At 38.4% G+C, this 14777-nt stretch overlaps 1 protein-coding gene across 1 annotated transcript in view; it reads right to left on the bottom strand.

Annotated features, from left to right (window-relative positions):
• Positions 1-14777, bottom strand: part of LOC122804124 (ankyrin repeat and fibronectin type-III domain-containing protein 1-like) — an 828648-nt gene that overhangs the window by 171435 nt on the left and 642436 nt on the right. The window contains exon 8 of the mRNA XM_044073813.1: positions 1322-1435. Within this exon, the coding sequence (XP_043929748.1) occupies positions 1322-1435 (114 nt within the window). The remainder of the gene's footprint in view (positions 1-1321; positions 1436-14777) is intronic.

Here is a 14777-nt window from a genome sequence, read left to right as displayed (position 1 = left end):
GGCATTCATAAGCTACCTCTGTCTATAAGGGACATGGTTGCCAGACCCAGTGTAAATTTCATATTCCCTATCCACTGATCTAGGTTGTGCTGAAACTGGGTAATAGACAAACTCAGCTTCACATGGAAGGGAAGCCTGCTCCATAGGAGGGGATGTCTCTGGGACACATATTTGTCTCTCCAACATGTTCTGTTTAAGTCACAGACAAAATTCAAGTCCCCAGACTGTGTATTGCTGTTACTGTTTGATTTACAAATATGAAACGGATTCATAAGTGTGAGGTTTGTGGATGCCTTGTAAGCCAGGCATAGATCACCCCTCAGCAATCTATAGGAGACTGACTAAAGGGAAAGGGTTTTAAGGTGCTCTGCGTATGGCAGGTTTGTTATGACTTGAATTCATTTTGTAAGAAATCTCTGAAGTCTCTCTAGTTGCTGCAAATGCCTGGTCAAGTACACACTGAAGGGAGAATTGTACTTTATGACTGGTCTGAAAAGGGCAGAGTACAATGGGATAATGACCTCTTTGGAACTAGATGCCATGCTCTTACTTATAAGTTGCACAACATAAAAGGATTTCCTCACGACTGTGGCCAAGTGGTGGTCGAAGGTAACGCTACTATATATATATGCAACCAGCTTACAGATTACTGGATCTACTCTTACGGCATACTATCAACATGGTAATCAACCATGATGGTTGACTTCCCAAAGGGTACAACTATGTATTTATTGGCACTGAGCTTAAGACCGTGGCTTTGGCACCATTTGTTAGTCAGAGATAGATCTTCTTGAATAGTGCTAGTGTCTGCAGGGGAGTTGATGATAACCTCCAGCTTGCAATCATCTGTAAACTTAGTCAGCCATAAACCTTCAGCCTTTGCTTCCATTTAGAGAAATAGATGCCAAAAAGGAGTGGGCCCAGTACGGAACCCTGGGGGACTCCACTAGCAACTGGACTGTTGGCGGAAGTGGCCTCACCTATTTTGACTGCCTGGGTCCTATCAGTGAGCCAGTTGGCTCTCCAGTGGGATAAAAGGGTTTATACCTAAATTAGTGAACTTATCTATAATGCCAGAGTGGGTTATTGTATCAAAAGCCTTGGGTGGGTCGAGGTAAGCTGTGTGCTCTGTCTTGCCCTTATCCATTACTCTGGTGGCCCTCTCAAAGTAGTCCACCAGATTTAATAGGCATGACCCTCCTTTAACAAAGCAAAACTATGTTGGGTTCAGTAATAAGGAATAAGGAATGCTGCCCATGATTTTTATTTATAAGTTAAGTGATGAGTTTTATTGTTAATTTATCAGCAGTTCTGCTCTTACCTTTGTATTTTGTGATCACTCCCACAGTAATGTCTGTTGGCTCTCTGAATGTGACTCTCAGGGAGTTGTTGCTAGTTATACTCACGGTAACATCAGACGGGTAGTCAGGGATTTCTATGATTAGAAAAGAAAATTGTAAAAATAATTACTCTGGTTTGACCATTTTACTACTATATGTAAATATCCATATATAAATATGCTCAGATATAATTATATTTTACATATAAGCATATATGACAATCAAAATAAAAGGTGAATACCTGTTTTATATTTTTCACCAAGTATTTCAATACATTATTTTAACTTTAGTCTACCAAAACATCTCAGAGTTGCAGCTGATAATATGATTACCAAAATAAGGTCAGTTGATACCACACTGAGTAGAGCAGGATATGTTAATCAGTTAAGTTATCCACGCAGAACATCTGACTATGGTGGTCAGGAGAGAGAGAGTGCTAGAGATCCAAAATCATGCAGGAGTCAGGGTCAAGTCTAATCTAGTATGGATAAAGTAGGAGATGCCAGAACGTAACAGTATTGCCCTCAAATATGAACTAGGCATTCAGCACTGCTCCTCTGGAGATAACTAGTAAATGAAATGATGGGAGAGGTGCGGTCACACTGCACTGGTTGTTATACAACAGCCATTCATTGCTTCCCATTTCTGACACAGAAGAGACATGTTTCCATCTTAATACTTCCTTGTCTATGGATTTAAATGGGAAAGCAGAACACTTAATTCTTCCACCAGCACATCCAGATGAGTTAAAGAGGCCCAAGAATTTATTTATGTTTTATATTTCTTTTGTTTCATGTAAGCATTTGTCAAGGTAAAACAGTCATTAATTACATTTTTAATTTTATCATGCATGGCCGGACTTAGGCATAGGCTAACTAGGGAGCCTCCTAGGGTATTGCTCTAGCAGGGGCACTTTTCCAGTATTTAGTTATTTATTTTTTTGTAGTAAAGAAAGTTTCTTTAAAATGTGTTGAATGAAACCAGGAAAAACTAAAGAGTAAGACAACCTGTAAGAAAAATGAAGAAAAAAAAGTAATCTGGATAGCGTATGTAGACCAAGATGAGGGTATGGATGGTGTGTGCATGTGTGTGTATGTGTGGGGGGGGGGGGGGTGCTGTGAAGCTGTTTTGCCAAGGGTACTAGTTAATGAAAGGCTGGCCCTGTTACCGTGCCTAAATATTATTAGAGTTTGAATTGTGTGACCTGCTAATCAGGAGTTGAATCTGATAATGGAGGTTGATGGCTGGTTTTATTAATATTGACAAAAACATTGCATCAGAACACCACATGCTGTCTGCTGCAATGTCAGTTCTGACATTTTCTGAACTAAAGAATGCCGGAAGTTTATGGTGCCTTAAACCTCTCGCTTCTCTCTAATCATTGTATAGTATTCCTTTCACATGCACAAGACTGAAAGCATGTAAGAAAGGGTGTGTGGAAATCAAACTATTAACAAGGAAGAAAAAAAAACACCTAGGATCATTGATAGTTCTTGATATAGATAAGAGCAAGAGATTTGAGGGCAGTGTTTCTTAACACCAGAACTGCAAATAATTCAGAAATGCTGAAGGAAAACTGAATGCAGTAAAAACCTGCAAAAAATACAGGAAAAGGGCAAGATTTGCATATGGTTTGAGTGGTACACTGTGGTGGTTGTGGCACAGCAGTTTCTGAGGGTATACTGTATACTTGTGGTGTTGTTCCTCTTGCAGGCACTTTGCTCAGATGAGTGGGGAGGATTCTTATTTCCAGCGAGAAGGACCTTCTGCCCCACTCTGATCTATGATGGGGAGAGGATGCTGGAAGAGGTATGCATTCATCCAATAGTATTTTTCCACAATTTATATGCAGTTCTGCCACAAAGTGGTACCTCTTTATTTGTAAAAAGTGGATGCTGAATAAGAGACTGTGATCATCCACAATGGAGAAATAGAGGGTGATAGAAGAAGTGAAAGAAACAACTTTATTTGGTGGAGTCATTTCATGGGATGGTAGACTAGACGCTGAAGGGGGTATTAGCAAAAGCTACTTGTCTGGTACTATAAAAGGGAGGGACATAAAACTAACCTTCCAAAATCATGCAAATAACGGATAACTCATGATGTAATAAAACAAGCAGCAACAATAGCTCAATAAAATATAAACCCTTATAAACACTTGAAAAACCAAGTTTAATGCAGACTCTTGTGTGTGATTCATATTGAATAAATCTTGCAGTGTTTTCTTTGAACCATTGTTGCTGTTATATGTGGTGTTGAACCTTTGCCTTACATTGATCTGCTGGAGCTACCCTTTTTGTAATTCGTGATGTGATATTAGGAAATATTTGGCCCATCTTAAATCATTATAGAAAATGTGGAAGAAAAGGTAATTCATAGATGTTGTCCAGCATTCTGAACAAAACTAAATACAGAAATTCAGTATAACATAATTGGGTGGAGTAGGGCAAGGTAGAGACGGGTTCCATACACTAGATCAAATTTTCACTAATTCGAAATAGTGCATGGAATGCTCACTGCAGCGAAAGTGCACTTTTTTCAAAAGTGCACTTACGCGAAGTTCAGTACAATGAACGGGTGTTGTACTAAACATCCGTGCAGTACTCATGGACCTTAGGGTTAGGGCATGGGTCATAGTGGGCTATCCCCTTACCATGACCCGTGCCCTAACCCTAAGGTCCGTGACGACTGCAGCGCAGTGAAGGACATAGCAATGTCATCCACTATAGTGCGATAGTCACGAACTTTAGGGTTAGGGCAAGGGTTAGGGTAAGGGGATAGCTTTACTAACTATCCCCTTACCCTAACCCGTGCCCTAACCCTAAGGTCCATGACTGTCGCACCATAGTGGAGGACATAGCTTGTTTTTTATGTCCTCCACTGTGCTGCGGTGTTTTTGGTGAAGTGCACTTACGCAAAAGTTCACTTTCATTAAAGTGAATTTTCGCAGAAGTGAGGCTTCCTATTACAAGTTCGAAGTAGTGAACTTTCGTTCTTGTAATAGGAATCTGGTAGAGACACATGCAGAGATTCATAAACAAATCCAGGAGAAGGAAATTGGCATACAAACACAATGATTTGATTATGGTTAGAGAGTAAAAAAAGGATCCTATCAGGTATCAGAAAGAATCCACAGTGCTAGAGTAACAGAACCCCAAAGCTATAACAGATGTCAGTGTAGAAAATGAAGACGGACTTCTAAAGTGAAAATCAGTGCAAGACAAAACTATTTACAGAAATCTATAAAAAGTGTTAACACAGAAAAAGAGATGATAAAATAGAAAAAGGCACTTGAGTATGGACCCTCAGAAAAATGTGAGCAAAGCAGGTGAGATAAAAAGAAGAGAGCAGAGTTCCAAGCTGATTTCTGCTAGTGTAAAGCAGAGAATGCCATTGAGAGCAAAGTTTAAGCAGGAATCTGTCAATCAAGAAACAAAATAAAACTGCCAATTAAATTTTGCTCTGACTTATCCTTTTTAGTGGGGAGCAGTATAGGCTGGGAAATGAAAGTGACAAGGTGGTATTCACTTGCACTAAGAAAGTGGTAAGGCAAACTAAAAGAGGAGGGAACACTCAAGAGGCCTGTGCTAAAAGCAGAGAAAATAAATCAGAAGGTAATTTACCCTTTGTGGGAGAAGTTAAAGAGGATACTACAGTGCCAGTGTTTTGGGAGAGGACGCTATACATTCCATCTTGAGACAAGCTACTGAAGAAAGTAACCGTGACTCAGTGGACTTAGAAGTAAACCACATACACTTTAAGAAAGCAGAATGGGAATATACTTTAAGTAGGGCAGGGGGGCATAACCTAGGTTGTGGTTGAAGATAGGGAACTAGATATTTCTATTACTTCTTACCCATTTGTTGAGTCAAAGGATGACCTCTGATAAAGGAGTAAGTAAATAAAGGGAAGAAATTCTGCATCTGTTGCTAGTACCAAAAATATATAGGACACTAGTACATAGATAGTACATAGTCACAAGCTAGGAGGTCAAGTGGGGATGACAAAACTAAGGCAGGCATATTAGCCAGATTTTATTAATAGGCATAATGAAAAAATATAGAACATCTGTGCTTCTTGTCCAGAAATTCAAAAACTGTGCCTCATTCTGGCTATAGAAGTCCCTTGATCCCAGTGGCTACTACTGAAATACCATTTCAGCATATTGCTATGGACACTGAAGTTATTAGTAAACTCTAGCAATGGGTATCAGGCCATACTAATCATGATTGGCTAATCTTTCAAATTTCTATAAGCAGTCCCATTACACAAAGTTAATACTAAGGCTGTTGCCAAGGAACTGGCAATGCTATTCTCCAGAGTGGGTATACCTAAATATTTACTTACTGATTGATGTATTACTGCATCCAGTTATGTCAGTGCTTTAAAGTTAAACAACTGAAGGCCATCCACAGATCAATGGAGTAGTAGAGATGTTCATATGTGTGTACTAGGCCACCGGCCCTGGAGCCTTTACAAGACTAGCCCATAGAAGTGCCCTGGCATCATGCTGCCACTGGTCCTCGGTGCCTCTATCAAGTAGTGCCACTGAAGTGATCCCCGGGGTGAACTTTCTCTTTCCCATCCACTCATCAAGATTTCTCTTGAAAAGGGCCAGTGAAGTGCTCTGCTTGACATGTATGGGAAGTCTAGTCCAGAGCATGGGCAGTCTCTGGGTTATGAACCTGTCCCTCCAGCATGTTCCGTTGATTGTGGTAATGAGGTTGAGGTCCCTGGAGCATGTGGTGTGGAGGGATTGGGATTTCTTTAAGTGTAACATTTCTAACAGGGCTGGGTCAAACATGGCTTTGTAAGTTAAGCAGAGATCGCCTCTTAATAGACAGAGAAAAGCTGGAGTTTCTTGAGTCTGTCCATGTAGGGCATATGTTTAAGGCCTAGGATCCTCTTTGTGGGGTACTTTTGTGGCCTTTCCAGCTGTTGCAGGTGTTTAGTGAGGTACATGCTAAATGGGGCATTACACTCAATGATTGGTCTAATGAAGGAAGAGTAGAGAGAGATGATGACCTCTTTCTTCCTGGATGCAAAACCCTTGGTAATGAAATGTGCCACATAGAAGGACTTTCTGACCACAGTGGCAATGTGGTGGTCATAGGAAAGGTTGCTGTCAACCTGTGTCCCCAGCTTTCTTATAACACCTTCAGTGTTCAGTAGGCTACCATCAGTGTGGTATTTAGTAGGAAATGAGTTTAATAAAACATTGATATTCATGCTGAGGGAAGTTGTTGATGCAGATAGAAAAAACTGGGATCAGTTATTACCCTGCTTACTGTTTGCAATCACAGAGACATCTCAGGTTTCAGTTAGGTTAACCTCATTTGAACTTCTGTATATGGCAGGCTTTTGAGAGGTCTGGTGCATATTGCTAAGGAAACTTGGTAAGAGAAAAAAAGCAGCATTTAAAGTGTAAAAGTTTGCTATTTTAGTTTGCAGGATAAATTAAAGATCGTAATTGCCATACTAAAGAAGCTCATGCAGACAGTCCAGGAAATGCAGCAAAAAGGCTAAAATAAAAATGTCTGTCTTAGAGAATTTAACTCTGGCAAATACCATAGTTACCAAAAACAGTAAGAGAAGTTCTCAGAATGCTCAAACTAGACAGAACAGAAGAATCATATAATTACTGGAGCAACCCAAAAGTGCTAGTCTCTACACCAGGTGAGAGCATTAGATTCTGTAATGAATTTAATGAATTGCATGGCATTTAAAAGTACGATAGATATCCAGTGCCTCAAAATGAAGATTTGACAGAGAACTTAGGGAAGGCTTTCAACTCACTTGACTTGATAAAAGGATACTGGCAGATACCACTTATCCCCTCCTCCAAAAAAGAAAAGAAATGTAAACCAGTTTATGTTGCAAATTTCACTTACACGGAGCCCCAGCCACCTTGTAGAAGCTGATGGATAAAATATTGAAAATCCATTTATGATACACTGCTACATGTCTGGGAGACATGGCCATTCATTCAGTGGAGTGGAATTCTCACTTACGTAAAGTGTAGACTTTGTTGAAATACATAGGGCAGGCAGGCTTAATTATATTTGCTAAGAAGACTAAACTGGGTATGGTGAAAGTCAAGTACTTTTGGAACCTTATAGGAGGAAGGATGGTAAGACTATAACTAGAAAACTATAGACCGTATAAATGGACTTCACCTTCTACTATGAAACAGGTGAAGGCTCTTCTTGGATTACCTGGATACTGCTAAAATTTTATGCCTAATATTGTGAGCATTGCATGCCCTTTGAAAGATATCACAAGAGTGAAAGCTCAGAATGCAAAAGTCTCTTGAGGCTGAGGAAAATTTAAGGAACTAAAGGATCATGTGCTCTGAGCCTGTTTCAATAACCCCTGATTTTTACTAAATATTTTCCCTTATATATCAACATGTCTGAGGTAGGTTTGGAGGCACTGCTATCCCAAGGCATTCAAGCTGAGGAGCTCCATTTGTGCTATATTAATAGGAAGACAGGCAATGTAGAAAAGAGATACTTGACTATTGAAAAAGAACATCTTGCAATAAAGTGGGTGTTCCATGCCTTGAAATATTCTTTGTTAGTCATGCACTTCATTTCGGGATCACATCGTGCCCTTTTGCAACGATTATATAGTCAAACTACTGGTAATTCCACATTGCACTGGTGAGCACCATCCCTTGCTCTTTGGATTTGTGCTTCACAATACCGCTGGGCATTTGAAGTATGAATCGTTAGTGATCTCAGTGCAACACAAAACTGAATTTGATCCCACTGCATTAGTTGGTCCAAGCTATAACAGTTTAGTTATGGCATAATGTAATAAAAAAAATATATATATATATAATTTGAAGTATAGATGAGTTTTACATCTGATATGAAGACAGCTCAATAGAGAAGTACTCTAAGCCACTACCGTATTCCAGAGGAATAGGTAGGGTGGGTTAAAGTAGCAGTCAGTGTGGGTGCAAGGTGTTAGGGATTGCAACTGGGAGATGACAGTCAGCTTGCAGCACACTACTAGCATTCAGAAATGGATGCCAGTAGTGCATTTGCTGTCAGGACTGAAGAATTTGTGTAGTATGAGATGTAGCAACAAGCTGTGTAAATGCATATTTAACAGTCATAATGTAATTCCCCAAAACTTTTACACACCACATATTTAGACTTGTCTTCAAATCTAGGCACTGTTTCTATATACGTCAATGTTTGATCGACAGAAAAGTGAAATAAATAATGTCCACAGTAACATATTTTAATTTATTGCTCTGGAACACATACATTCACTCCAACAAACATTCTCAGTGATTGGATTATGCAACTGCTGTCTGCTTTAACATGTTGCCTAGCATCAGAAAGATAGCATTTCTATGCATGTTTCTGATGTGTGATTGTAAAATAAAGCCTCAGTAATGAGCTTCCTCTTGTTGCTAATAGACAGATGCATCTTCACCAGCCAATTACCATTCTGTATACACCTGAGATATTAGATTGTGCAGAGACTGAAAGAAGAAATGATAACTGTAATGTATTTTATCATATTTCTCTAAGAATTATATAATCTGTCACCACACTACAAATCTACATCAATACACACATTATTGTGATTACATAACTGGCTAGTGTCTTCATCCACAAACTGCCTCACTTCAAAATATAGCAGTTTCTTGTGACCACCAACAATATGTGATCGCCAAAGGTGGAAAAAATAATACCCACAGTAACATATTGCAACTGCTGCTGCTATATTTGAATCTTCCCCCTTGTTGAAATAAATAAAACAATAATATGTTCTTGCTTTTGGTAGTTTTGTACTGTTACCAATGCCTTTAGATATATCTTTTGCCCGATGAGTAAAGAAAAAAGCATACTTGTAAGAGTAAACTGTCACTGAAGTTTGGATTGGATATCTGTAGTTAGATGTCTAGATATTGACAAGTAAACATTAATATGCACTTATATGATTCCAGGTGCTTAGTGTACATGATAGTGGGATGTAGATTTGCTTGTAGTGCCGTTACTACCTTAGGGGACAGAGGTGAGGAGTCATGCTAATGGATAACTACTGCAATCCATAGAGTTTACTAGCCAAGGGGGATCAGAAAGAGTTTTTCAGGCCTTTCTTCCATCTCACGTACACTAGACTCAGAATCAGGGAGAATTTAGTCACTAGTCAACTTACTGCATATTTTTGGAGGTGGGTGAAAACTGGGTACCCATAGAAAATCCAAACAAATGTAGGGAGGACATGCAGATTCTGTACAGAAGGAATCCAGCTGAGAATAAAACCACAGAACCTCTTGCTATGAGATGATAATGTTAGCCACTGTGTCACCCACGCAGCTGTATCTACATTTATATCTATACGTATATCTATGTACTCCACTGTACTTAACAGTGATGTTGATGTTAAAACTATTATTTTTATTTTTATCCTAATTCACTGTAGGCTTTTCTCAGATTGTTCTTTTCTTTTTACTGACCTATATATCACTACTAGATCTTCAAATAAGTACAGTGTAGATTTACAGAGTTTACAAGGCAGAGTGATTCAATGGGCCATAATCACTTTCTCAGTATCTACTCCCTTGGAGTACCCACCCCCCACACACATTATCAGTATCTACTCCCTTGGAGTACCCACCCCCCACACACACCTCCAGGAGGGCACAATTAATGAGATCTGGGGTGACATTATGGACATCTATCCAATTGCCAAAGTTTGTCTTAAAAGAAGTAAAGTTATCACGCTGTTTTAAAGGTATCACGCTGTTTTATTTCAGAGATAGGGAAGTACTGAGGAATAAATCTGTCCCCACATTGTTTAATTTATTTGGTGTTGGAGATCGAAGTGTTTAATTTGAGCACTTGCAGAGTAATTTGCTTTGCAGAGACGTAAGGAAATAAATAGGATTGGGTCCTTAACATTACAGTCTGCTGGACATAAATCACCATGTAGGAGTCTATAACAGACATTTGTACATGGTCAGAAAATGAAAGACATAGAAATCACAGTAATGTATTTCAGCTTTTACTGTCAAACACATACTATACCCCTCACAAGCCATATCAATGTTAATTTTACAGTGATCTTGCAGCTCTGTTAAACATTAAACATACTTCATAACTTGCATCTTCATTTCTACCTCCAAAAGATATACGTTTCATGTTTGATTGTTAGAAATGTGAAAGAATTAATGACCACTGTAACATAATTCAACTTGTTTTTCCAGGACACAGATACACTGCCCTTTAGCAGGCATCATCAGTGATTACATCACATGGGTCATGTAACTACTTACTGCTTTCTCACATAGCCTGCCTCAAGAAAAGGCAGCACGTTCTGTGTTACAATTCTAACATGTGGTTGTGAAGAAAGTGAAATACACAATGATCTCAGTAATGAGTTTCAGTTTGCTGCTTATAGGAAGTTCAGTGTCCTCTATCTATGATCAGTCAACAATGATTGTGTACCTGCCCTTTGCTTTCAAATACAGACTGCCTCCATGCCCCAGCAAAAGCATATGGCTATTGTATGAAAGTCCTTCTGTATTGCACAGCTTATAAATAAAGAGATTGTGTCTCGATCTGGAGATGTCATTGATGCCCATTACTCAGCCATCTTTAGGCCAGTAATTGAATATAATGCTCCCTTTGGCATATATCTGTCCAGAAACATGCAACAACTGGAATGCCCACAGAGAGACATTACTAAAAGAACACAAAACCTAAGCAACATGTTTTGCATGGAGTGACTCAAAGCCCTGTCATTATACTCTGCATCCTACAGATGGCTAAGAGGTGACCCATGTATGGCATACAAGGCATCTTCTGACCCATTACTGATGGATTTACTGCGTATCAGCAAGTCAAATGGCATCAGAAATGTGCAGTCTGGGGATCTAAACCTCTTCTGCAAAATCAACAGAACAGTTTGGAGGGATAGGTGTATTTTGCAGAGGATACTGCTGCTACAGAACAGACTCCCCAACCACATAAAACAAAGTTCATCCCTGTCCATTTTCAATCACAACTTGGAACTATGGATGAGAAACAACATTTATTCCAGGACTGCCACCTTGTAATACTAATGGACAAATGCAGCTCCTAAATGCTTTTTCCCCATGCATGGGTCCTCTCAGATTATCTGTGGTATGACCCAGTTATTCTTATTAGGGCCAATACACAGTTATTGACCATGGGATGTTTAAGGCCAATCTATAAACAAAAAAAAAAAAAGGTTATTTTGAGCACCAAATGGGAAATTGACTAGGCTTAAAATGGCCAACAAGGGCAGCTAGCCTAATACTTAACTATGAACCTATAAAAGCTGCAAAAACGGCACACTTTTAACACACAAAAAATGCCCCAAGAAAAGAAATAAGCCTCTGAAGTTAGTAAGGCCATTCCTGATAGGAAACTACTGATATTTTAATAAATATCAAGTTTCAAAGCAAGCAATAATGCCCAACAGGGTTTGTGTTACTGTGTAAATAATGCACAGCCAGGGGTATTATGAGGCCAGATGCCACAGGAGGTGAGACCCTGCACTCCTGTAGGGGCATTATTTACATAGTAACACACACCCTTTAGGGCATTATTGCTCTTAGAGAATGGGCTTCATGTAAAATTATTGTGTTTTACTTATTTATTTTTCATTACTATATTATTTTTCATATATATATTTTTGATGTAAAGCAGTTCCTCCACCTAAGGTTTTAAACTTGATGCAATATATGCAAATGGTGCTTGAGAAAGTATTTTACATACAAAATATAATGTTTTCAAAAAATATCTGGATATTTAATTCACTTCTTTTGGGTGGGTCCCTTACTCCTAACATGTTTGGTTTTCTGCCAGTCATTGGGGATTGAATTCACAGTATAATGAATTACATTTGAGTTTCAAATTTTATTTCCTAAAGAAAATGCATACTAAAATAAATCCTGTTATTCAAGGAATTTTCTAATTTTATAAGCGCAATATTTATCTGTTCCCTTTTTTTGATCTTTTGTGCCCTGTTTATTTTAGGCTTTATTCAGATTTCTTGAGCTAAGAGGTATGCAGACCTCAACTGGTGCTGCCACTACTCAATATACCCCCCAACAGAAACACTGTCTTGGTTCAGAAAATGCATGCTAACACAAGTCCTGTTACTCAAGCAACGTTCCAGTTTTATAACAGTTATATCAGTTTTTATTTTTGAATTTTTGTGTCCCATTTATTTTAGGCTGTATCCAGATACCTTGAGCTAAGAGGTCAAGAGGTAAGCCAACCTCTTAAATGCTTTTTCTGCCACTGTTCAATCACACTCACGCTTCACATGCATGCATACATACGTGTGCATACACATGCACATGTGAGCACACACACACACACACACACACACACACACACACACACACACACACACACACACACACACACACACACACACACACACACACACACACGTTTTCTTTCATTCACACCAGCATGCATAGGCTCACACATGCAGACAGAAACAAATGCACATACGCAAACACACATACTCAAACAGTTTTCTTATGTTTCTTTTACACTCACTAAAGAGCTGCTTAGCGAGTATAAAATGACTTGATCAATCTCGTTTGCACTGTCATGTACATATACACTCATAGACACACACAGACACTTTCCTGTTTCTTTTATTTTCTTCTTTCTATATTTTATGCTCTCTGAACAGCAAATGTGCTGCTTAGCGAGTGTAAAATAATAGAGGCCGTTAACTTTCTTTCAGTTTGAGCTCCACAGCAGCTTAATTCACTGCCGTGAAGTGATAGACTCATTTTTCAGCAGGCATTACCTGTACATTAATACTGTGCTGGAGAATGCTCATTCTCCAATTGGGGTACCTATGTACAGGTTGCCCATTCTCTAAAAGAATAAAAAATGCTACTTTTAGTCAAAAACTAGAAAAATATGATATTCTCTTCATAAAAACGTCAGTAAACTCTATGTGGAAGGGTTCCCTAATCTGGGCGTATCTGCAAGAAATAAACATGTAGACAAATTACTGCTGTTCAAAAGCTCCTTAGTTGCTTCCTGCCAGGTGGCAAAAAAGTACTCAAGTCACTCCTTTCTTGTTTCTCTTTATCTGTTTAATGCTGGCCAATCTTGCCATTTGTTACAACATTGTGATAATGTACAGCATTGTGCAGGCATAGGACATACTGCTGACATTGTCTAGACTATATCCTTGTATTTAGGTATATGCTCTAAAACCCCACAAGCCAGACAATGAGCTCTGTTATTCCTTTTCTCTACATATATTTTAGGGGTATAAATAGGGGTGATGCCATAGTTGTATCAGATAGCTAGTATCAACTGCAAAATTGATGTTCATGTTTATAAAATGCAACATATAGCCTCCATGCTTTTTATTGATTTACTTATTAAGCTCTAAGAGCTTTTGATTGATTCACTTAATGTAAAAGTGAATGATGCATTTAAAATGCTCGCAGTAAGTATGACACTACACTGTTGCAAAGTAAGTTGAGTGAATTGAGTAAATATCTGAATTAATTTGAGTCAGAATTATTAAATAAAAAAAGTTCTCACACGACTTGGGAGATAATACTCAAAACAGGGAATCTACTTTGGTGAAAGCAAAACATAATGTGTGTTGATGAGCAACATTTTTAGACTGGTTAACAAAAAGGGAAAAGTGGTATTTCTCCAAAGTCAATATTAAGGGCACCTGAATCTTCCTTTTTGGATTTCAGTAATGGTTATGATTCATTTTCAGATATAGACGCTGATGATGGGCATAGTGTATCCAAATGTTCAGTGTGACTGCCACAAACCCCCATTTAGACCAAAAACACATAGCGGTGACAGGAAACAAAGGAGACATGCTAGATTTGCTCCAGACATTAATGAATGCCAAGAAGTAAATTGTATCTGTTGGATAACCTACTTAATGGTTAATATTTCTGATCAGGTTTTAGATGATGCTACATTTACTTTGTTGAATAAAGTACTTAATTTTGTCCCTCCAAGCTTTGTGTCAGAATACCAATTAGTGTTAGATCTGAAGGAGTTTACAAAAAGCTAAACCTGTAGCACTGGTTTAAGAACAAATCAAGGATAACTGATCAAAACAATGTATTTTGAAAGAATTATATTTTAAACGTAACCATATATTTTATAAGGGTAAATATATTATCTCTAAGGAACATCAACAAGTACTAAATGAACTTAGAATTAAGTTGGATGTGGATATCTGTCAGGCAGAAAAGGGTGGTGGAGTGGAATTTTTCTGATTATGATAGGAAAGTATGTCCCTGTTTTCTAATTCTAAATATTATTTAAATTGGAATGTGATCTATGGCTTTTTTCAAACCCAGATAAATGATTTAATTAAATACTGGATTGGTTTGTGTGTCTCTTCAATGTATTTGGCTATGCAACTCCTAATTGA

The sequence above is a fragment of the Protopterus annectens genome, chromosome 1.part0 (genome assembly GCF_019279795.1).
Source record: "Protopterus annectens isolate FY-2018-M chromosome 1.part0, PAN1.0, whole genome shotgun sequence".
In the NCBI taxonomy this organism is placed as follows: Eukaryota; Metazoa; Chordata; order Ceratodontiformes; family Protopteridae; genus Protopterus; species Protopterus annectens.
Note: the sequence above shows the minus strand (reverse complement) of the source record. Positions and strands in the feature narration are given on the sequence as shown.